Source organism: Bufo gargarizans, chromosome 5 (assembly GCF_014858855.1).
Source record: "Bufo gargarizans isolate SCDJY-AF-19 chromosome 5, ASM1485885v1, whole genome shotgun sequence".
Lineage (NCBI taxonomy): Eukaryota > Metazoa > Chordata > Amphibia > Anura > Bufonidae > Bufo > Bufo gargarizans.
In genome coordinates, this window is record NC_058084.1 from 157112912 (window position 1) to 157138704 (window position 25793).

General features: G+C 41.7%; 1 protein-coding gene across 1 annotated transcript in view; it reads right to left on the reverse strand.

The window, feature by feature from the left end:
- LOC122938015 (cadherin-7) overlaps nucleotides 1-25793 on the reverse strand; it is a 279605-nt gene that overhangs the window by 128158 nt on the left and 125654 nt on the right. Inside the window, exon 3 of the mRNA XM_044293272.1 lies at nucleotides 17389-17508. Coding sequence (XP_044149207.1) covers nucleotides 17389-17508 — 120 coding nt within the window. The remainder of the gene's footprint in view (nucleotides 1-17388; nucleotides 17509-25793) is intronic.

Here is a 25793-nt window from a genome sequence, read left to right on the forward strand (position 1 = left end):
TTGTATTTATCTAAGGGTGGGTTCACACTAGCGTTATGGAGTCCATTATGGCTTTCCGTTATAACAGAGTCCATAGGGTAGAATGCAAAACGGAAGCCTTTAAGAGGCATTCCGTTTTGCTCCGTCCTAATAGAAGTCTATGGGAAAACATAACGGATCCATCTGGGTCCCGTTATGCAAGACGGAAAACAAAGTCCTGTCAACAGAACTGCCTTTAAATGGCATTCCGTTTTCTCTCCGTCCTAATAGAAGTCTATAGGAATCAAAACGGATCTGTCTGGTTCCCGTTATGCAAGACGGAAAACAAAGTCCTGTCGACAGGACTTTTTTTTCCGTCTTGCATAACGGGAACCAGACAGATCCTTTTTGATTCCCATAGACTTCTATTAGGACGGAGAGCAAACGGAATGCCTTTTAAAGGCATCCGTTTTGCATTCTGTCATAATGCAAGTCTATGGGCAGCGTCCTTCCGTCTTATGGATTCCGTTATGTTCCATTAGAACCCTGTTATAACGGAAAGCCATAACAGACTCCATATTGCTAGTGTGAACTCACGCTAACATAGCTTACAGTATGTTACTCTCAACAGTAGCCCTACTAAGGTTGTCCCTTGGTTTTGGTGTAAAACTTTAAACTATATAGAATAAAATTAACCCCTTCCCGACCGCAATCTGCATATATACGTGATAGCTGCACATACCCCGTGCAGCTACCACGTATAAATTGTTCTGGCAGCTCTTTAATCCAAGCGCTGCAAAGCGCTTGGATTAAAGCTTCTGCCCCTGCCTTGTATGCTGTCACGGACAGCATACAGTGCAGTAATGCCGGCAAGGGACCAATCAGAGTGGCCCCTTGCCGGCAATCGATCCGATTGGTTAGTCTGTACAGACTAACCAATTGGATCGCGGCAGTGAAAAAATGTCGGTTTCAGGCTCTGATCTGCGCTCTGCACACCCTCCCTCCCCCCCCTTCCAGCGCTGCCCCCCTTTCGGTCGGCACCCCTGCTGTGTTTGATGGCGGCGGCTCCATTCCTGAGCCGCCGCCATCATCAAAGTGTCAACTCTATGCTGACACTCTGCTGTAAGCTCTGTAACCCCATAGATGCCGCGGCAGCGGCATCCATGGGGTTAATAGAGGGAGGGGGCTCCCTATCTCCACCATCGGGGCTGCTGCGCTGCGATGGCAGCCCCGATGGTTGCCATGGCAACCGGACGCTTTGCAAAAGCGTCCGCTGTTGCCACCTACAGGGCATCTTAATGTATTGCAAGAGCATTGCAAAGTATACTACAGCCCCACTGGATATTCAAGAACCAAGAGGGACTTGATAAAAAAAAAAGTGAAAAAAAATAAAAGTAAAAATAAATAAATAAAAATGTAAAATTAAAAAAATAAATTGCCTTTTCCTATAAAAAATGAAAAAAAAAATACACATATTAGGTATCACTGCGTCCGTAACGACCGTCTCTATAAAGATATCACATGATAGACCCCATCCGATAAATATCATTAAAAAAAAACTGTGTAAAAAAAAATGCCATTTTTGTCACCTTACATCACAAAAAGTGCAACAGCAAGCGATCAGAAAGGCGTATGACCCCCAAAATAATACCAATAAACCGTCACCTCGTCCCGCAAAAAATTATACCCTATTTAAGACAATCGCCCAAAAAATAAAAAAGCTATTGCTCTCAGACTATAGAGAAACTAAAACATCATTTTTTTGGTTTACAATTATTCTGTAAAACTTAAATAAATAAGAAAAAGTATATATATATTAGGTATTGCCACATCCGTAACAATCTTCTCTATAAAACTATCACATGAGCTAACCCCTCAGATGAACGCTGTAAAAATAAATAAATGAAAACAGTTCCAAAACAGCCAATTTTTGGGTCACCTTGCCCCATAAAGTGTAATAATGAATGATCAAAAAATCCTATGTACCCAAAAATGGTACCAATAAAAACCTCAACACTTTTTGCAAAAAACGAGCCCCTGCACAAGACGATCAGCAGAAAAATAAAAAACATATGGCGTTCAGAAAACCAATCCAGCGCAATCTGCATTCCAAAAACCGTATGGCATTCCTTTCATTTTGCGCCCTTCCGTGTGCCCGTACAGCAGTTTACGACCACATGTGGGGTGTTTATGTAAACCGTGGAATAGGGTAATAAATATTGAGTTTTGTTTGGCTGCTAACCCTCAATGTGTTAAAGAAAAAAAAATTATAAAATGGAAAATCTGCCAAAAAAGTGAAATTTAGAAATGTAATCTCCATTTTCCTTTAATTCTTGTGGAAAGCCTAAAGGGTTAACAAAGTTTGTAAAATCAGTTTTGAGTAACTTGAGGGGTGTAGTTTCTACAATGGGGTCATTGAACTGGTCCTTAAAAAGTGGGTTTTGGAAATTTTCTTAAAATTTGTAAGAATTGCTTCTAAACTTCTAAGCCTTCTAACGTCCTAAAAAAAAAAAATATTACATTTCCAAAATGATGCCAACATAAAGTAGACATATGGGGAATGTTCAGTAATAAATATTTTATTAGGTATGACTTTCTGTTTTAGAATCTTTCAAAATTTTTGGTAAATTTGGGATTTTTTCATAAATAATGGTGAAATATATTGACTCAAATATATGACTATCATGAAGTACAATGTGTCACGAGAAAACAATCTCAGAATGGCTTGGATAAGTAAAAGTGTTCCAAAGCTATCACCACATAAAGTGATGCATGTCAGATTTGTAAGTTTTGACCTGGACACTGGGGCATCAATGACCCTTGGTCATGAAAGGGTTAAAGGGGTTTATCGCTTTTAATACTGATGACCTATCCTCAGGATAGATCATCAATATCAGAAAGGTAGGGGTCCGACACCTGGCACCGCCGCCGATCAGTTGTATGAGGAGACGGCGTACGCAGTGTGCATGTGCTGTCTTCCATCTCATTTCCTGCTCACCGCTGCTATGTATATGTCAAAGTAGCAGTGAACATGTAGAGAGACGGGAGCCTGCATGTGCACACTCCGTGCGCTATCTCCTCATGCAGCTGATCGGTGGGGTGCCAAGTGTCAGACCCCCGCTGATCTGATATTGATTATCTATCCTGAGGATAGGTCATCAATAGAAAATGCCCGGACAACCCCTTCAAGTTTTAATAGGCCCCTTATCAGTGATTGTGCACATCTTTAGACTGCCTGACTACATGTATGCTGTACATTTTAGAAAAGATTAGTAATGTATAGTAATATAATCACATTTGGCACTACTGCATTTATCTCTAATGTTGGTTCACATTGGAAAAGGAAAAAACATTGGTATAACCTCAAGTCCATACAGCGTGGACCACTGCACGCAAACAATAAAGTAAGTTCCTCTGGGAACTAACAAGCAGATAATTATGAGGAGAAGATTTCTCTTAGATGAATTGTATGATAGAGACATTACAGAGGTTTATCACAGCTCTTTGTATAAGATGTTTATCTCTAAAGAGACGTTCTGAAAATGTAGTCCTTGGAGGCTAACAGAATTAAAATAATTGAAGATAAGACGAATCTCATGATATTCTCAGTCTTGCTGAGGCACAGTGTGATCTCATCTCTACCTTAAAAATAATTTCCACTTGAAACATGGAACAGAGGAATCTAACATTCTAGTTAGAACAGGGTTAATGTCTTTCTCCTCCCATCTAGAATAGAAGATAAATCATTAGTAAATCAGACTAATTAACCCCCCTATAATGGAGTGCACACTCACTAGGCAGACATGTTTTTTGTTTTCTGTCTAGGACAATGAAGCTCACACATACAGATGGTTTACTTCTCAGCGGTCAGAAGCTTTCACTCTAGTCCTTTCTGCTCATATATCTATAAGACCATGCTTATTTACAACTCTTTTTACCTTATCTCCTGCCTCATCCCATCTGGATGTAGACTCTGTCTCTGTGATTAGGAGGATTCTGAAGTTCTTTCTTTCATGATGTTTAATTTACTTTCATTATTAAAGGGCTTCTGTCACCCCACAGGTACTTATAATCCCTATCCTGCGATATAGCTATAGATTATGTTATTAATCATTTTCGTTCTGTAGATATGTCAAAAAAAGTACTTTTATAATATGCTAATTACCTGTCTACCAGCAAATAGGGTGGCTACTTGCTGGTAGCAGCCGCCAAAAACGCCCCCTCCTCCTGTTTATTGACAGGGCCAGCCGCGATCTCCTCCTCTGGCTGGCCCTGTCAGCATTTCCAAAATCGCGCACCTGTGTTGATTCGGGGCAGGCGCTCTGAGATAAGGAGGGTTGCCTCCTCAGCACTCCCTCAGTGCGCCTGCGCCGATGACGTCACCGATAGAGAAGACGTAATCAGCGCAGGCGCACTGAGGGAGTGCTGAGGAGGCGAGTCTTCTTATCTCAGAGCACCTGCGCCGAATGAACACAGACCCGCGACGACATCGTGGCTGGCCCTGTCAATCAACAGGAGGAGGGGCGGTTTTTTGCGGCTGCTTCCAACAAGTAGCCGCCCTACTTGCTGGTAGACAGGTAATTAGCATATTATAAAAGTACTTTTTTTGACATATCTACAGAACGAAAATGATTAATAACATAATGTATAGCTATATCGCAGAATAGGGATTATAAGTACCCCCCCAAAAAAATATGAGTTTAGTGGGGTGACAGAAGCCCTTTTAAAGCTGTGCTAGCTCACCTTGAAATGGTTGCAACTAGAGGGGATAAGCCCAAAATGGATAAAAAAAATAATAAAATAATAATAATAATAATAATAATCAAACTCCAGGGTATTTCCTGATAATCCTATAAAAGTGATATATGGCAGGAGCGTGCTCCCAGCCAGATATGTAACATTATATGGGAGCTAGATTACAGAGGTTACAGATCCTGTGGTCTCAGCTCAGTGGGGAACCATCCTAAGGTAATATCCAAGGGGCCAGTCTGGCAAGGAAGACTTTTTTCTGGAAGTCGGTTATTCCCTGTTAGGTATCTTCTAGTCAGAAAGATTGTTTTCCTGCAGTTTCCCCATGAAGCCTCGCTTAGTCAACTAAGATTAGGGGTCCATTCACAGAACCGTAGCCTATTTTGCGTAACACAAGTTGCAGATCCATAGGACACAGATGCCACTGTGTGCATTTTGCATTTGCAGTTTAGAATACCCTGCTTCCTGCATCTCTTTTTGGAGCCGCGGAATGGATGTGCGGATGTGGGCGGCACACTGTGTGCTGTCCGTGTCTTTCAGTCCCATTGTAATAATGGGTCCACATGAGATCTGGAAATTGTGTCGTAAAGAAAAAATACTTTTGTGTGAATGTGCCTCTGAGTTCATGTGTTCCCCATAGACACACTGTGCAGAGGGACTTTCTGTTAGTGCCATTTTGTTCCTCACCAAATTAATTATATTTATAATCAATCGTTGTTACAGAGGGTTTTCCTTTCCACAATATACCTCTAGGCCCAGTTTCATTCTTATCATTTTCATTCCAAAGATCATCTGAGAGAGGCTCAGAAAGATCAGATAGAGAAGAGTAAGTTCTAAGTTTCAGGCTCTAGAAGCACTAAAAAGTTGAAATTTGGAACAGGGAAACATCAAATTTAGGACAACAGGCTTCCAGTGGGAGCAAAATTACAAAACCTTTTCTCAAATTGTGCAAAGATTACATCAGACACCTGGACAGAATTTTGTATGCAGGTTATTTCCTAAGGTTAAAGAAGTTGCCCCTCAAGGCAAAGCCTCAAATAATGGGTGTTTCAGGACTTCAAAGGGAAATATTGATATTTTTCCCAGGAACTTTCTGGGGTCATTTCAAGAGTGTATGCTGTGCCAAAGCCATAGGTAAGATGGAGGCTAGATCTGACGTGCCTAAACAGTAGTGATGAGTGGCATAGGCAATATTCATTTTTATTATATTTTGAGAATTTTTCGCATAATATTCACAATAAATTAGCAAATTCTAGAATTCATGATCTCCAGTCATTGTTATTGCGATTGCGCAAATCGGCACTAATGATGCACAATTTTTTTGCGCAATACATGCAACTTCACATTTTATCAGGTCTGAGTAGATTTTACTGATTGGTGCACTAAGTATTGTTGTGATATCACAGCACTGCATGCAGGTATGGACAGCCGAGAAACACTAATTCCTATCACACTACCTATCAGCTACAGTATATCACTATCTAACCTACACTGACTATCTCCCACTAACTATCTGTAATATATATATAACAACACAGAAAATCCGCGGCACTCCTTGAAGTAAAAAAAATGTGCAATTTATTCACACATGTCAGAAAAGACAACGTTTTGGTTCTCTCACAGAACCTTTTTCAAGTCAGGTGACTTGAAAAAGGTTCTGTGAGAGAACCGAAACGTTGTCTTTTCTGACATGTGTGAATAAATTGCAAATTTTTTTACTTCAAGGAGTGCCGCGGATTTTCTGTGTTGTTTATATGGTCCTGTATCGAGGGATCACTGCGGGCACCGCTACAGCTGCATATTGAGGAGTGCTGCCTGACCTTTTTCATGGATGTAATATATATATATATATATATATATATATGAGATAACTAACTAATGTAATTGGATAAGGAATAGGATCCAGATGGAAGCACAGAGCACAGCAATGTAATTGCTCTCTCTCAGAACTGCAAAAAAAAACTGCAGAAAATGGCTGCTGGGGAGGTTCTTATATAGTAAAGGGGTAGGAAACTTTCCTATTGGTTGCTAGGGATGTTGCTAAGCTCTGAAAAAGACATTGCAGCCTTCGCATTGACCCATAAGCAAGAAGGAAGGTTACTGAAAAAAAATATCTAGAATATTCGCCATTACGAATATATAGCACTATATTTTGCATCTTCGATAATTCTCGAAGTGCCGATACTTGCAATAAAAATTAGCGATTTGAATATTTGTGATCAACACTTCTTCTCGGAAGAAATTCATAATCTGAATTTCTGTTTTGTTGTCAACATTCGCCAGCAGGACTATGTTATGGCCATCGCTCACCAGGATTTCAAATCTTCAATTCACTGACCTTTGGTTTATCATCATCGCCTGGTGTTTTTACTATGCTAGTTGTGGTGCTAACTCAGCCCTTAGCTTCTAGTTAGACTCCAAAAACTGGTTGCTTAAATTCTCACCGGAGCAGATCCAGAAATCAAGTTAGATGTGATATCTAATGTCCCATCACCAAGTGCCAAGTTTGAATAGGGCTCCCCTCAGCAACTTCTGTGCAAGCCCCAGCCCCTCCCCCTTCCCCCGTCCCGTGCAACCACCTCTCCTGTTGCTAGTCAGATCACTATCAGATTAGGCCAGGCAGCAACTCTGTCTACAAATATATACTTTCCTGACCTCTTCGATAGAAGCAGTAAAATGGACATTAGTATACATTGCAAACCAGCATTGTTTCAGGAAGAAACCAATGTTTATCATGTCTGGTTCATCTTATGGTGATTAAGCCAGAAACTCCAGAAGACTTGATGGCTTTGTCCGAGAAATACTTAACAAGGTAGATTTTTTTGGGCCATTCCATTATCCCTAGTCAGGAAGTACACTTCCACATTCTTTGAGTTCAGGAGAGTTTGTCTCCTCAAAAGATGTATGTGTGATCCAATATCAGAGACCTCGGAGAAATATACTGTGGATATAAAAGGTCTACACACCCCTGTTAAAATGTCAGGTTTATGTGCTGTAAAAAAAATTGCACATGTGACCTACAAACTGTACCACTCAATTAAAAAACAAACGGAAATCTTTTAGGTGGAGGGAAGAAAACAACAAAAACTAAAATGTGGTTGCATAAGTGTGCACACCCTCTTATAACTGGGGATGTAGCTGTGTTCAGAATTAAGCAATCACATTCAAAATCATGTTAAAAAGGAGTCAGCATACACCTGCCATCATTTAAAGTGCCTCTGATTAACCCCAAATAAAGTTCAGCTGCTCTAGTTGGTCTTTCCTGAAATCTTCTTAGTTGCATCCCACAGCAAAAGCCATGGTCCTCAGAGAGCTTCCAAAGCATCAGAGGGATCTCATTGTTAAAAGGTATCAGTCAGGAGAAGGGTACAAAAGAATTTCCAAAGCATTAGATGTACCATGGAACACAGTGAAGACAGTCATCATCAAGTGGAGAAAATGGGGCACAACAGTGACATTATCAAGAACTGGGTGTCCCTCTAAAATTGATGAAAAGACGAGAAGAAAACTGGTCTGGGAGGCTACCAAGAGGCTTACAGAAACATTAAAGGAGCTGAAGGAATATCTGGCAAGTACTGGCTGTGTGGTACATGTGACAACAATCTCCTGTATTCTTCATATGTCTGGGCTATGGGGTAGAGTGGTAAGACAAAAGCCTTTTCTTATGAAGACAAACATCCAAGTCAGGCTACATTTTGCAAAAACACATCTGAAGTCTCCCAAAAGCATGTGGGGAAAGGTGTTATGGTCTGATGAAACCAAGGTTGAACTTTTTGGCCATAATTCCAAAACAACACTGCACATCACCTAAAGAAGTCCATACCCACAGTGAAGCATGGTGGTGGCAGCATCATGCTTTGTGGCTGTTTTTCTTCAGCTGGAACTGGAGCCTTAGTTAAGCTAGAGGAACTTATGAACAGTTCCAAATACCAGTCAATATTGACACAAAACTTTCAGGCCTTTGCTAGAAAGCTGACCATGAAGAGGAACTACATCTTTCAGCACGACAATGACCCATAGCGTACATCCAAATCAACAAAGAAATGGCTTCACTAGAAGAAGACTACAGTTTTGCAATGGCCCAGCCAGAGCCCAGACCTGAATCCGATTGAAAATCTGTGGGGTGATCTGAAGAGGGCTGTGCACAGGAGATACCCTCGCAATCTGACAGATTTGGAGTGTTTTTGCAAAGAAGAGTGGGCAAATCATGCTGTTTTATACAGCCATTAACAGGGTTTATTGCAAGGAAATATTTCTAAAACACGTCTTATTTGCCTTTGTGCGGTGCAGTTTTATGTTGTACAGCCCTTTTTGCCGTGTATTAGTGGCAAAAGAAAAATATATTTGCCCTTGTGCGGTGCAGTGATATATTCTAAAGCCTTGTTTGCCGTGTATTAGTGGCAAAATAAAAATATATTCGCCGTTCAGCGTTGCACTTATCTGTTGAAAAGCCTTTTGTGTTGTGTAAAAGTAGAAAAAAATAGGGCCTAATTGTCGACAGCGGAGCAGTGAAATACTCTAAAACCCTGTTTGCTGTGTTTAAGTGGCAATATAAAAATATATTTGCTGTTCAGCATTACACTTATCTGTTGAAAAACCTTTTGTGTTGTGTAAATGTAGACAAAATTTAGGGCCTAATTGTCGTCAGTGGTGCAGTGAAATACTCTAAAGCCCTGTTTGATGTGTATTAGTGGCAAAATCAAAATATATTCGCCGTTCAGCGTTGCACTTATCTGTTGAAAAGCCTTTTGTGTTGTGTAAAAATAGAAACAAAATTCAGGCCTTTTGGCATTAAGTGGTGCAGTGATATATCCTAAAGTATGTCAGACAGAGAAGTGGCAGAGGCCTAAATGTTTCTGGCCCAGGCACAGGTCGCAGCAGAGTAAGGGGGTGTGGCAACAGGGGTTGCAGTGAGAGGCTTGAGCTCCAGGTTCTTGATGGTTGACTCGGTCATCGACTTTGTACCAAGGGACATCAGACATCCTCAGCCAAGAGTCGGTAGGTTCCTCTGACACAATGTTTAGTTGGCATGTTCCGGGAGCAGGCCCTGTGCCCCCACCTGTCCTGAAACTTCCTCTGTCATTTTCAGTTCCCTCACCGGAAGAAGTATTATATGTCATAGGCTCAGCTCCACTTTTCAGCAAGGAAGAGCTACTACAGGACAGTCAGCAGCTACTGCCCAGCCAAGATCTAGAGAAGACATCCTCCGCTAGGCGCTTCCTCCACTAGGCAGGCAATTAGTGATGAGGAGAGTGTTGTGGGAGCTGGTGTTGCGAGCGGTCAGGCTGCTGACCCAGAGACGGTTGAGGAGGACATCAGTGGACATCGATGATGTAGCTGATTGCGCTTGGGAGCCAGGTGACAAAGAAACTTCCTCATCATCTGGAGAAAAGGGTGGCAGCTTGCCCGTGAGTCAGCGGCGGAGCCATCAAGTCACTAAAGTGCACGGGAGTCAGCAGGGTGGCAGCAGTGGGAGCTCAGTAGCCAAACGTTCCCAGAGTAGACCACCCGCTTTGTGTCAGCCTTCCTGAAGTAGCGGTGCAGGGGTTCGAGGAGGCAGTGGCGATAGCAGTCAGTGTGTAGTGTTGGGGGTAAAATCACCTACTCGGTGGTGTGGCAGTTTTTTGTTACGCCGCCGAAGGAGGTGACCGTGGCCATATGTAGAATCTGTGGGCAGAAAGTTAAGAGTGGCCAGGGTGCCAATGTTGGAACTACGGCCCTGTGTCAACATATACAGTGTTGCCATAAAGTGGCCTGGGAGAACCGTGGCTCCGATGTGGTGGTCCAGCCTGCCAAAGCAATGGCTCCATCACCCAGTGGCACAAAGCCGATTTCAGGCAGTCAAGGCTCCACCACCTCAGCCGAAGGTGTCCTTTCCTTCATCTGCTGGTCCTGATGCTCTTGCTCCTCCTCCTAATCCTTTTCAGTCATTTTGTCAGCAATCGATCACCAAATCGATTGCCAAGAGACAACAGTATGCGTTCATTCATCCAATGGCACAGAAGCTGAACGTGCTTCTGTCCAAGTGGTGCACTCTGCACCTTTCAGAGAACTGATGGCTTGCACTGAGCCAAGGTGGAGAGTCCCAAGCCGTCATTTCTTTGCCAAAAAAGCAGTAAAAGCACTGCACACACATGTAGAACAGAAGGTGAGCCAGTCCTTGAGCCTTTCGGTGTCTGCCAAAGTGACATGCGGAGCTGTAACTACAGTCAGGGAAAATACATGTCCTTTACAACCCACTGGGTCAAAGTGGTTCCTGTACAGCCACATCAGCAACTTGGCCAGATGACGCCGCCTCCACCTCTACATTGCCATGCCGTTGGTCCAGCGACAGTGTCCGCCTATGCCTCCTCATCCTCCACCGTGTCCTCAGCCTCCACTGCATGAACAATTCACAGTGCCCCTCCAGCATACCACATGTGCAGGGCAAGGCAGTGTCATGCTGTTCTGCACCTCGCTTACCTGGATGAACTTTTCATGCACTTCAGCCACTCGTACACCGCAAAGCACACCCTCCTCGAGCTTCAGCAGCAGAACGGCATCACCCAACCCATTGGAATTCCACCTTCATATGTTGGACCGACTGTACGAGCAGAGAAAGGCCATAAACGATTGCCTGATGATCAAAGCGGACAGGCGTACTCCCCTGTGTAACTTCGATGTCGGACAGTGGCAGCTCATGCGTAATACCTGCAATTTGCTCATGGCCCTTTAAAGACGACATATTATTTGTCAGTCACCAGGAATACGGGGATGAACAATGTCATTCCACTGCTTCATGTCCTGGAACAGATGCTGGTTAATCTGGCTGGTCAGGGGACTGGAGACGTAGCGCCTAGATCTCACTGCCACATGAGTCGTGTGGGGGCTGAACTGATGGAGGAGGAAAACATTGGAGCACAAGCAATTTGTAGTGAAATGGGTAGTTTTTCTACACAGGTGACAAAAGAGTAGGAGTAGGAGCAGCCAGAGGAGATACAGGACGATAAAAAAGATGAGGCAGAGGACCCAGACACACTGTGGCAGTATGCAGTGGAGATGGAGGCAGGGAGTCTCTCCAAGTCACTTGTGCAACGGGTCCACTGCATGCTCACTTGCTTGGGTAGTAACTGCCGAATTGTCACCATGCTACCGGTCTGAAATTGGGACCTTTTTATACACCTGCTGAGAGGGAGGACAAACTGAACTACTATAGAGACATCCTATGTAGGCCACTGCCTATCCGTGCCATCGTCCATCCTCTCGCAGGTCTGACTGGGGGGAATTTCTGCACTCACGTTCCACTGCCATTACTGCTAGGGAGTCATGGGGTGGCAGGAGTAATACCAGCTCCATCAGCAGCAGCCTGAGTCTACAGTCGCTGATGAGCAGATTTCTTCACCCGCCTAGTAAAGAAACTACTCACCAGCAGCTAGACGTAGAGAAGAACTAGCAGGTGGTGGCATACTTGGAGTGCACCCTGCCAGCAATCGTTGAAGATCTGCTGGACTACTGGGCCGCCAAACTGGATTTGTGACCACAACTGTCCGAGTTTGCCCTGGAAAAGCTATCTTGCCCATCCAGTAGTGTGGAATCAGAGCGGGTGTTTAGTGCCGTGGGGGCCATAGTTACCACAAGGAGAACTCGCCTGTCCACCCAAAATGTGGACAGACTGACCTTTGTCAAGATGAATCAGGCGTGGATCAGCCAGAATTTTCACCCACCAATTCCTAGATCATCCATGGCGCCACACCATCGCTTTGATAAAACAGACTAGTCTCTTCTGGCTACCTGCCTTAGCTATTATTCTGATGCTGCAACACGCCTGATGCCACACATCTGATGCCAAGTGCTCCTTCTTTCACCCACCATCTTTAGCGGGTACTGGTATTGCCACTCATCTCCACACTATTTTACCTTGCCACTCTGTGGCCTCCTGATGCTGCTGCCACCTCCACACTATGTCATCTTGTCACTCTGTTGTCTCCTCATGCTGCTGCCACCTCCACACTATGTCACCTTGCCACTCTGTGTTTTCCTCATGCTGCTGCCACCTCCACACTATGTCACCTTGCCACTCTGTGGCCTCCTCATGCTGCTTCCACCTCCACACCATGTCACCTTGCCATTCTGTGGCCTCCTGATGCTGCTACCACCTCCACACTATGTCACATTGCTGTTTGTAGAGAAGTTTAAAAGCCAGCAAGCCTACACTGCTTGGATTAAGAATACTATTAAAGTCTGCTTCTAATTATCAAGTACTCCAGTTACCAGTTTGAGTTAACAGAGAAAGGCGGGGGACTAAAAAAAATAAAGACATTGGATCAAATATGCACGTCCACTACATGGTCTTCTCCATGCATCTTTACAAAACAATATAAGTTGGATGTATCTGGTGCTTGCAATTCAGCCATTGACAGACAAGTTTATTAAGGCTGCAATTTTAACCCACCCCTTGTTTAATATTGCTTTTCAGATCCCTTTGTGTGTGCTATCTGAAGAACTACAAGGAAAGTCTAAATTTGCTTACTGAAATGTATCTTTCCTTGAGTCCAAAGGCAGCAATTAAATCCTTTCCTGAAAAAAGACATTGTTGGAAAAAACATGTCTGCCTAGTGGGTGTGCATTCCTTTATGGGGGGTTAATTAGTCTGATTTACTAATAATTTATCTTCTGTCCTAGATGGGAGGAGCAAAACATTAAACTTTTGTGTGTGCTGCCTTTGGACTCAAGAAAAGATACATTTCGGTGAGCAAATTTAGACTATTTCATGTTAACAGATTTCAGGACTCTGAAGTGAAATGTATAGATGCCTACAGTATAATTGAATACATTTAATAGATTTTTTTTTTTTTTTTTAGAGTAATTAGGCTGTGATACATCACTTTAAATAGGTAATATTGATAAGTTCTACCCTGGGTATTGTTTGTTCTTGATGTGATTAATTTTACTTTATGTTTGTGAAGCGAACTGTGTTATTAAAGAATGGGATAGAAGCATATAAATGAAAAATGCATATGAAACCTTTCCTGTGTAAGAACTCCATGATGTGTTAAATGGACACTGTAAAAATTACTAACTATAAGTGATATACATTGGAAATGAGTTACTTTTTTCTAAACATTAACACAATATAATTGCTATTTTGTTGAGTCAAAACAGATTTTGGAATTTGCTAAATCCCTGACTTTAACAAAGAAGCCCAGAAATACACACATTACCCTTGGCATAGGCCATACTAAAATGCTATTTTTTTTATGACAATCCTAATAAATATGCAGCAACATAGATTGATAGTAGAACTTTCTAAAGGGAACATTCTATTATTAAAGGGGTCTTCTGCTTTCCCCACATTGATGACCTTTCCCCAGGATAGGTCATCAATACCAGAACTGCAGGAATCCAATTCCCAGCACCCCTGCTAATAAGCTGTATGAAGAGAACACAGAGCTTTTGCAAGCACTGCATTCTCTTCACTGTTTATCTGCTTGCCGTCGACATTGCAGCGGTAAGTAGGTGTAATTACAATTCCTCTGTCCCATTCAGTTGAATGGGATGGGGTGTAACTACAATTGCACTGTACCATCAAGTGAATGCAACAGAGAAGCTGTAATTACACCTGCTTGCATTGCAATGTAGACATCAAGCAGATAAACAGTGAAGAGAACCCAGCTCTGGCTGGAGCACTGTGTTCTCTTCATACAGCAGACTGAAGTTGGACCCCCATGATCTGATATTGGTGGGGAAAATCTGGTGGTACCCTTAAACTGTTCAATCAGTGCTTTTTCATAAAGGAAAGCTAATTTGAATATATTTCTGTGTGCAAATTAGCTTTTCTTTCAAAAAGAAAAGAACACTAAGTCTATCTGATGCATGCACATTTCCGAAGAATACAGAGCAGTGTTGGCTGAACTACAATAATCCTCATGCATACTAGATGGTCTCCTTAATGAGGAAGCACACCCCCAAGACTACTCATCAAACCAGAGAAATTTTCACTTTAGTACTCTGATCCCTTTGGAAGTAGAAGTGTTATGGGTAAGTGTTTGTCTCTCATCCTCTAGGACTTTTTAGTTTTTTTTATGGTTTTTGAGAGGAAAAACATAAGTCATAGAAGATCTTAGAGTGGTATGCACCAATTTTCAGGACAGTTGATATATACCTGATTCAGGTAGAAATGATTTGGACCTGAATTAACATTTTTGGAAAAATGTGGTGAATCAGAGATGAAGCAATTTTTTTTTGAAATTCACTCATCTCACACATGTACACACATACTCTTATCTGTCATTATGTAAGAGATAGATGATGTTGAAGCTAGTGATTGCAGAAGCTAATATTGCCTCAACCATGCATAACCACTACCATGCACAATTTTAGTCTGTTCTCTAATAAGAACCTAACCTAATATGCCCTAACAAAAGGCATCATGCACAGCAAGCCCTACAGTCCTTTTTTAATCTGCTGAATGTCTGCCCATGTAAGTTGACTATGGGTGGCATCACAGGATAGCTACTTGACATCATCAAGGGAGAATTGGCCTTTGTGTTTTCCCTTGGAGATTGTGATCATGGCACAGAGGCTTTTACAAGATGGAGATCAGAGGTTTTCCTAATCATCATTAGATCAGGCCAGTGACCTCGTATTTCATCTGTTTTTATGTATGATAACATGGACATAGTAAACATGTCCACACATGAAAGATGACATGTAACCTTTCCTGACTTGCCTGTCTTAACAACTAATTGCATCCCTCTTGTAATAACAATTCTAAAACATACAAACCGGATTCCTAAAAAGTTGGGACACTATAAAAATCATAAAAAAACCTGAATGCAATGATGTGGAGGTGCCAACTTCTAATATTTTATTCATAATAGAACATAAATCACGGAACAAAAGTGTAAACTGAGAAAATGTACAATTTTAAGGGGAAAATATGTTGAATCAGAATTTCATGGTGTCAACAAATCCCCAAAAATTTGGGACAAGGCCATTTTCACCACTGTGTGACATCTCCCCTTCTTCTTGCAACACTCAACAGACGTCTGGGGACCGAGGAGACCAGTTTCTCAAGTTTAGAAATAGGAATGCTCTCCCATTCTTGTCTAATACAGGCCTCTAACTGTTCAATCGTCTTGGGCCTTCTTTGTTGCACCTTCCTCTTTATGATGCGCAAAATGTTCTTTATAGGTGAAAGATCTGGACTGCAGACTGGCCATTTCAGTACCCGGATCCTTCTCCTACGCAGCCATGATGTTGTGATTGATGCAGAATGTGGTCTGGCATTATCTTGTTGAAAAATGAAAGAGATGACGTCTGGATGGGAGCATATGTTGTTCTAGAACCTGAATATATTTTTCTGCATTGATGGTGCCTTTCCAGACATGCAAGCTGCCCATGCCACACGCACTCATGCAACCCCATACCATCAGAGATGCAGGCTTCTGAACTGAGCGCTGATAACAACTTGGGTTGTCCTTGTCCTCTTTGGTCCGGATGACATGGCGTCCCAGATTTCCAAAAAGAACTTTGAATCGTGACTCATCTGACCACAGAACAGTCTTCCATTTTGCCACACTCCATTTTAAATGATCCCTGGTCCAGTGAAAACGCCTGAGCTTGTGGATCTTGCTTAGAAATGGCTTCTTCTTTGCACTGTAGAGTTTCAGCTGGCAACGGCGGATGGCACGGTGGAGTGTGTTCACTGACAATGGTTTCTGGAAGTATTCCTGAGCCCATTCAGTGATTTCCTTTACAGTAGCATTCCTGTTTGTGGTGCAGTGTCGTTTAAGGGCCCGGAGATCACGGGCATCCAGTATGGTTTTACGGCCTTGACCCTTACGCACAGAGATTGTTCCAGATTCTCTGAATCTTCGGATGATGTTATGCACAGTTGATGATGATAGATGCAAAGTCTTTTCAATTTTTCGCTGGGTAACACCTTTCTGATATTGCTCCACTATCTTTCTGCACAACATTGTGGGAATTGGTGATCCTCTACCCATCTTGGCTTCTGAGAGACACTGCCACTCTGAGAAGCTCTTTTTATACCCAATCATGTTGCCAATTGACCTAATTAGTGTTAATTGGTCTTCCAGCTCTTCGTTATGCTCAAATTAACTTTTTCCAGCCTCTTATTGCTACTTGTCCCCGATTTGTTGACACTGTGAAAATTTGAATCAACATATTTTTCCTTTAAAATGATACATTTACTCAGATTAAACGTTTGATCTGTCATCTACGTTCTATTACAAATAAAATATTGACATTTGCCATCTCCACATCATTGCATTCAGTTTTTATTCACAATTTGTTTAGTGTCCCAACTTTTTTGGAATCCAGTTTGTATTTTCTTATAACTGTATGTGTTCTGTTGCTTTATTATTCCTTCTAGAAGTTATGAATAATATTATAATATTTCATAGCGGTTCTATTTTTTGTGGCATGACTGTTTGCAGTACTGTAATGGTCCATGTATGGCACAAATTTCTTGAAAATTTCAGCATTCAAGCCAAAATCTGCATGAAATCTGGTACCAATTGTTTCCAATGGGAATCCATTTTTCGAAGGCAAATCAAGGCACATCTTGAAGGAATAGTACAGTAGCCTAAGTGGACTAAATATCAAACAGTTACATAAGTGGTTTTTTTATATCGAAGTCTATTGTTTTTCATGAGACAAATATTTTTTGTTCCTTACCTGTCTTTGGCTCCACAGAAAAGTATGGCTGGCCTTGAAGAATGCTATAGATCACTCGAGCGCTATTTCCATAAGTAGGATCATCGGCATCTGTTGCTGTTACTTGCATCACTGATGTTCCTTAATAAAATGGTATTGGCTTTCAGTTAAGCAGATTTCAACCTACAGCAGTACATTGTAAAACATTTATAATATTGTAATTCTAGAAACATTGCTGGCAGATGTACATGTTATTTGTTCATTTAATTACTGTACATAAACTCATATAAATCACATTGTAAAACCAATTTAAATGGCGTTAGTTATTTACAAAATGAATTCAACCATAACCCGTGTTGTAATTCGGAATTTACCGTGACTTTAAATACACGTTTTGAAAAGAGAGGCTAAAATGGAAAGGGATTTTATAAACTAGATGTTCATGAGAATCAGGTTGTTCATTCATTAATTTCTACTCATATCACTGAGTTCTATGACTTTAATAATGTATCTAGTTTCCAGTAAACGGGCTTCTGGTAAAGTTTTATTTCTATGAATGGTTGCCTCCAAAATGCATATGCATGAGGAGAGGTGCATATTAATTACATTTTATTGGTACATATTCATAAGTCTATAAGAGAAAACAACTCGAACATAAGAAACAAAATGAATTAAGCATACAAATTGTATTAAGCCTTAATTTATGGAGTTATTCACTATATATAACAAAGAGCTCAAACTAAAATAAAATAACAAAACTTTATGTGTAGTCAGCTTAAAATCTCAATAATTGTCTATCTGCCTCTAATTATGTATAACAATGAATGAACCACACTCCATGCTCCAACCTTCAGCATACCTGCTTCTCATTAGGTGTAGGTTGATAATGGCAGTTTTGATGGTTCAAACTGATTACCTTACTTAAATTGGCTACATATGTAACTGGCTTCCTAACCAGCGCCTTCCTCGATGTATTTCCCTGCTGGATACTACCAGCTATTCACCAGGAGTAAAAGCGCATGTAATTAAGCCAGTTTAAACAAAAATAACAAATATACATTAGCAACTGCATGCCACTGATGTCATGCAGCAGCAAGTAGCCCCCAGCACTATGACGGCTGTAGAGCGGCTGCCACAGTGCGCTCCTTAAGAGCAGGTAGCCACTACCCCTCAAGGCGGAGCCCCACAGTGATGCGTCCAATAAAGTGAGGAGGCGTGTATCACCACTCCTCCTCCAGCTGTGGATAGACATGCACAGTGCCAGAGGGTGAGAATGATGTATTCAAAGTATGCAGTGACTAAACCACGGCCATACATAATGCTCTGGGGACAAGGCAGAGTATACAGCAGGACAATCACAGCGATCATAATATGTATTTTACTAATCACTGGTAATAGAGAAATACTTTACACAAACAGGTTAGATGGTAGTAAACCTTCTAAAGCGAAGGAGAGATTTTTAGGTCATGTGACAGATGGTACATTTGTGACTGAAATGCAATACTTACAATACACATAATAAACTCCTTAAAAGGGGGGGGGGGATTATTAACACTCTGGCACCTCATGATATACACATGCGTCCTCTCTTACCTGATCTCCAAACTGGAAGTGGTGTCAATTTTGTCCTGACAGCAAAACAACATCATATCGCGAAACTGTAACTAAACTCTAAAAAGCTGCAATACACATCACAACCACTGGGCGGTGAGTTCTCCACATTTAGCTTATTGCGTAAACTGCAGATAAGCTAGTCTCAAATATGAAATATTTAGTGGAAGACCTAGCTAGATTTGGTGAGATCTATTGAGAATATCAAATGTGCGAAAGTTAAACACATGAGAATAAAGGAGCACTAAATCCAGAATCCAAGTATAGAAGAAACTATAATGCTAAATGCTAACATACCAGGGCTAAGCACAGCCAATTTTCAGCCAGAAGTAGAAATCCTTCCTTTACTGTATATTTCTAATTCCTTTCCAATCCATTTCTGTAGGCAGGTCTGCCTCAAATCCTCACCCAAAAAATCCTTATGTGTTTTTAGCCTTAGTGCATTCACATGACCATATTTTTGGTCTGCATCCGATCCACATTTTTTGAGGACCCATTTATTTCAATGGGGGCAAAAAAGATGTGGACAGCACCATGTGCTGCCTACATCTGAATGTCTGTTCTGTGCCCCCCCCCCCCCCCCCAAGAATATAAAACCTGCCCTATTCTTGTATGTTTTGCAGGGGGGATTCTCCATTGGCAATACAGGGTGGTCAATATATATTTATTGGCAAAGCACGCAAGATGAGGAGGGAGGTCAAAAGAGGATTATATACTGGCAATACTGGTGGAAACAGAGGAGCATTAAACACTGGAGCCAATATATATATATATATATATATATATTATTACTTGGGAATAGTTATGTTGCTCGTTATTAAAGGAGACCGCTGCTATTACATGTAGAGATTTCCTTCATACTATTGGGAGGAGCAAACACTAATGCCATCGCTCCTCCCCATATAGAATAGGTTGGGAAAGGGTTTAATCACTTACAGTCCCAAAGTTGCATTTTACACTTCTGATTGTAAAGTACATTTTTTATACCTTTTGCTATATTATTTTATTTACTGTCCCTCTGTGTTCATTGTGCCTACAGTCATATTTTTACTTTACAATTAAAATATATAAAAAAAATTAAAAAAAATGTAAGGGGGACAAATCCAGTGGCATGTAGTGCTCTGTGTAAAGTGTTAATAATTTTATTTGTTTTTTCTAAAAAATAAGCACCGCCTCAGGGACCCAAGACAATAAGAATGTTTTGTGTTATGTTTTCCAATAGCAACAAGAATGGGCTTCTATAACCAATTTGACTTGTAATCAGGCATCATCCACAAGACAGGGAAATCCAGGGACTGAAATACATCAGCGCCTCCCCCACCTCTCTTTTCTCAGCAGTGGCTGGAGTATACAGAATGTACACAAAGCAGAGCTCCTATATCTATATAACACTATATACTATATAACCTATATCTGCATAACACTCTATACAGATACATACAATAGTTTCATAGACAATATCACACAAGGTAGGATTAAAAACACAGGTCAGCAGACAGTATCACACTCTATACAAATACATATAATAACTTCATAGACAGTATCACACATGGTAGGATTAGATACGCAGCTCAGCAGACAGTATCACACATGATAGGACTAGATACACAACTCAGCAGACAGTATCAAACACAATAGGCTTAGGCACACAACTCTGCAGACAGTATCATACATGATAGGATTCGATATGCAGCTTAGCAGGCAGTATCACACATGATAGGATTAGATACACAACTCTGCAAACAATATCACACATAATAGGATTATATACACAACTGAGCAGACAGTATCACACATGATAGGATTAGAGACACAACTCAGCAGACAGTATCAATCACAATAGGTTTAGACACACGACTCTGCAGACAGTATCACAGATAAATAGGATTAGATACGCAGCTAATCAGGCAGTATCACACATAATAGGATTAGATACACAGCTCCGCAGACAGTATCACACATAATAGGATTAGATGCACAGCTCAGCAGACAATCAATAATCAATAAGTATTTTAAATGTCATGCAAAAATTGCAGTCTATACTGACACCCAATGTGTCTGAAATGTATTATCTACATTTGTAACATGTAATGGGATTGTTCAAAGTATATAATAATCTCTGCATACTACTGGTGGTTGGTGTGTGTGAGGAATATGGATTAATATTTACTGTCAGCCATGTCCTCACACCCCCATCTGCTGACAGAAAAAAAGCCCCCCCCCCCCCCCAGGGGGTCCAGACTTCAAGGAGAAGGTCACACCTGCGTGCACCAGTTTGGAGCCAACTGCACCAGTTTGCAAGAAAACCCCCAGCATGGGGTATTCGCCCTTGCCCAGGATCAATGAGATTTCCCAGACATGTTGGCACCTACCTTTCATAAGGAATTATGAATCGCCTGGCCATCGCAGGCGCAAACTAGATACATATTTGTATCCCGGTGGCCACGAGGTATGTTCCCATGGTCTTTGTTTACTGGGACAAGGTCGGGGTAGGGAGATACCCATATCTCCCCATAGAAACCACATAACTGTACCAGGTTTGGGCTCTACTTGTAGCCGGAACCCAGGCAGGTCCATTAGTCCCAGAACCATCTCCCTGTGACCCTCTGGTCTGGAGCTATGAACCCTAAAGGGTTTTGTGGGTCATTTGCTGCCAGCCCAGAAGAGGGGGAGTGTACCCCTCCCTGAGGCAGGGAGGGGAGGGGCCGGCTGCAGGTTAAAAGTCTGGTGCCAGCAAGTAGGCGGGTCTTTCTCTGCAGATGGATCACATCCTACACATGTGTTTAGAGTGACCCAAGAAATTGCTGAGCTGACGGCGCTTCATGTGGACTCCAGCAAAGAACACCTCAAAGGAACTTTCATCATACTCGGTAACTGACTCTTACACTGCTTAACCCTGTTGCAACCATATAACCTGTATCTGTAACCTCAGACCACTGTATATATTCTTAGTTTATATTTTGTTAAATCTAGTGTGTTCTTACAGCAATTAAATCTATAATTTAATCTTGTGCTATCTGGTATCTCGATCACGAATCCCCACGTCCGTGTTTTGGCCTAGTTATAAGCTACCGCGGGTTGGTTTCTGACCCTATATAATCCCGTTAGCGGACCGGGCTTATAGCAAACGAGAACTGGTGGCAGTTACCCAGGCTGAGTGTGTGCTGTTTTCACTGCGGCAGTGAAAAGGCTCTCTCAGCTTGTTGCCTCTCTGTGCACGCGTGGACAGGAGGTGTGTGTGTAAACATACCAGCCTAACCTTACGTGCTCCTCTGGAGGGCGTAACTTCACGTTTTTGGTAAACCTGTGATCATCCCAGGTCTCGTGAGCTCGACGTGGTTGACGTCAAGTGGGCACGAGGTGTGGTATTCGTCACAGTGTGTTATTTTGAATATAATAAATATAATACTAGACAAGCACTGTATACTGACACCAAGTGTATCTAAATCATAGTGTACGGCATATAGAATTGTAGTGAACAATGGCACAGGTCAAAATATATGGTAATCTTTGCCCAGTAAAAAAAAAGAGCATCCGTTGGAGGGATTAGTTTAATGTATACAATATATATATTTTTTTTATATTTGTTAACTGTAAGACTAAGACCTGATGTGAACCCGGCCAAATTTCACATTTGTAATTCCATTACCAGGTCTTTACCTTAAGTTCAGGTATTTAGCTAGTAACACAATGTGCCACCTGCTGTCTGAACGTTGTATAGCTAGTAACACAAAGCGCCACCTGCTGTCTGAACGTTGCATTGCAATTTAGCCAATTTAGATATAACGTCATTTTGTGACACATCTCATGACATCTCATGACATGTTGAGATAAGTGATCAGTTAAGTGTGGACACATCTGTATATCATGCACAAATAGATATGTATCTGTGCATTTAATACGGAGACCACTCAGATATGAAGTATGTGGGGTCTAATAAGCCCTCAAGTACATATATAATACCCACAACCATCAATAAGGGGGGGAAAAACTAATTACGGTGGATGTGGCTATTGACCTACGCAGGGACATGAACAGAACTGGCATGTCTGTGCACCCTTCTAACCTGTGCCAGGACACACTGTTCATATAAAGCAGGTGTATGATATGTAATCATTTAATCCATTAGGTTTAACAGTATGGAGTCTAAATGTCCACTCAGCTTCTTTGCGTAAAAGGAGGTTATCAATGTTGCCTCCTCTAGGTAATGGTTTGATTTGTTCAATTCCCTGAAAACGTATGCAGTTAGATCTTCCTACATGGTGTTCCAGCACATGTTGCGCTATAGATGTGTCATCCTGTTTGATAATGTTGGATAGATGCTCCCCTATCTGTCTCCTAAACTCCCTTTTAGTTTTACCCACATATTGATCATCCGTGTCTCTTTTTTTGGGGTACAGTAAACTCTCCCTGCTGCAACCAACAGCGTGCCCCTTTGAGTGAACCTTCTTTGGAAATCGCTAGCTGCCATCTTAAAGTCTGCCCATTCAGAGCAATTCTGTCAGGCCCTTTAGGAATGCCTTGTTTCAGTGGGATTGGATGTCTGCTTTCCCATTGCACGAGGGAGTTAGTAGCTATGGATTTCCGAAACATCTTGGTGACTATTTTTGGGGATTGACTGATGCTGATGGAAAGGTCTAGAAATGTGAGATGAGTAACACTGATTTAATAGGTGAAATATAACCCCAGCTCATTCACATTGAGCGAGGAAGCAAATCCCTCAAATTCAGTCACGGTACCCCTCCACAGAATGAAAACATCATCAATAGAACTCATCCATAAATCAATGGATGAGGTCCATCAATCCATCACGTCACCAAAGACGATCACGTCACCTTTCCCACCAGCCCAGTTAAAAAAATTGGCATAAGTCGGGGCACATGGACTCCCCATTGCCACACCCCTGAGCTGGTGGTAGATATCCCGATCAAAGGAGAAGATGTTACGTCCCAGGACAAATCGTAGCAACTCCATCACAAATTCATTGTGCATTGTTAAATGTGCACCTCTTTCCGCCAGGAATGCTCTAATTGCCTCACATCCCTTGTCATGAGGGATTGAGCTATAAAGAGCCTCAACATCTAAACTGACTAGCAATATACCTTCATCAAGGTGTACAGGTCCTTCTAAAAAAAATTGCATATTGTGATAAAGTTCATTATTTTCTGTAATGTACTGATAAACATTAGACTTTCATATATTTTAGATTCATTACACACCAACTGAAGTAGTTCAAGCCTTTTATTGTTTTAATATTGATGATTTTGGCATACAGCTCATGAAAACCCAAAATTCCTATCTCAAAAAATTAGCATATCATGAAAAGGATCTCTAAACGAGCTATTAACCTAATCATCTGAATCAACTAATTAACTCTAAACACCTGCAAAAGATTCCTGAGGCTTTTAAAAACTCCCAGCCTGGTTCATTACTCAAAACCGCAATCATCGGTAAGACTGCCGACCTGACTGCTGTCCAGAAGGCCATCATTGACACCCTCAAGCAAGAGGGTAAGACACAGAAAGAAATTTCTGAACGAATAGGCTGTTCCCAGAGTGCTGTATCAAGGCACCTCAGTGGGAAGTCTGTGGGAAGGAAAAAGTGTGGCAGAAAACGCTGCACAACGAGAAGAGGTGACCGGACCCTGAGGAAGATTGTGGAGAAGGACCGATTCCAGACCTTGGGGGACCTGCGGAAGCAGTGGACTGAGTCTGGAGTAGAAACATCCAGAGCCACCGTATACAGGCGTGTGCAGGAAATGGGCTACAGGTGCCGCATTCCCCAGGTCAAGCCACTTTTGAACCAGAAACAGCGGCAGAAGAGCCTGACCTTGCTCAGTGGTCCAAAGTACTTTTTTCGAATGAAAGCAAATTTTGCATGTCATTCGGAAATCAAGGTGCCAGAGTCTGGAGGAAGACTGGGGAGAGGGAAATGCCAAAATGCCTGAAGTCCAGTGTCAAGTACCCACAGTCAGTGATGGTCTGGGGTGCCATGTCAGCTGCTGGTGTTGGTCCACTGTGTTTTATCAAGGGCAGGGTCAATGCAGCTAGCTATCAGGAGATTTTGGAGCACTTCATGCTTCCATCTGCTGAAAAGCTTTATGGAGATGAAGATTTCATTTTTCAGCACGACCTGGCACCTGCTCACAGTGCCAAAACCACTGGTAAATGGTGTACTGACCATGGTATTACTGTGCTCAATTGGCCTGCCAACTCTCCTGACCTGAACCCCATAGAGAATCTGTGGGATATTGGGAAGAGAAAGTTGAGAGACGCAAGACCCAACACTCTGGATGAGCTTAAGGCCGCTATCGAAGCATCCTGGGCCTCCATAACACCTCAGCAGTGCCACAGGCTGATTGCCTCCATGCCATGCCGCATTGAAGCAGTCATTTCTGCAAAATAATTCCCGACCAAGTATTGAGTGCATAACTGAACATAATTATTTGAAGGTTGACTTTTTTTGTATTAAAAACACTTTTCTTTTATTGGTCGGATGAAATATGCTAATTTTTTTAGATAGGAAATTTGGGTTTTCATGAGCTGTATGCCAAAATCATCAATATTAAAACAATAAAAGGCTTGAACTACTTCAGTTGGTGTGTAATGAATCTAAAATATATGAAAGTCTAATGTTTATCAGTACATTACAGAAAATAATGAACTTTATCACAATATGCAAATTTTTTTAGAAGGACCTGTATATCATTGAGGCACCTTAACACATCCATAGTGTACATAAGACCAGTGTTGATTGCGAATATTCTAATCTCAAATTTTTATTGCAAATATCGGCACTTCGAGAATTTGCGAAGA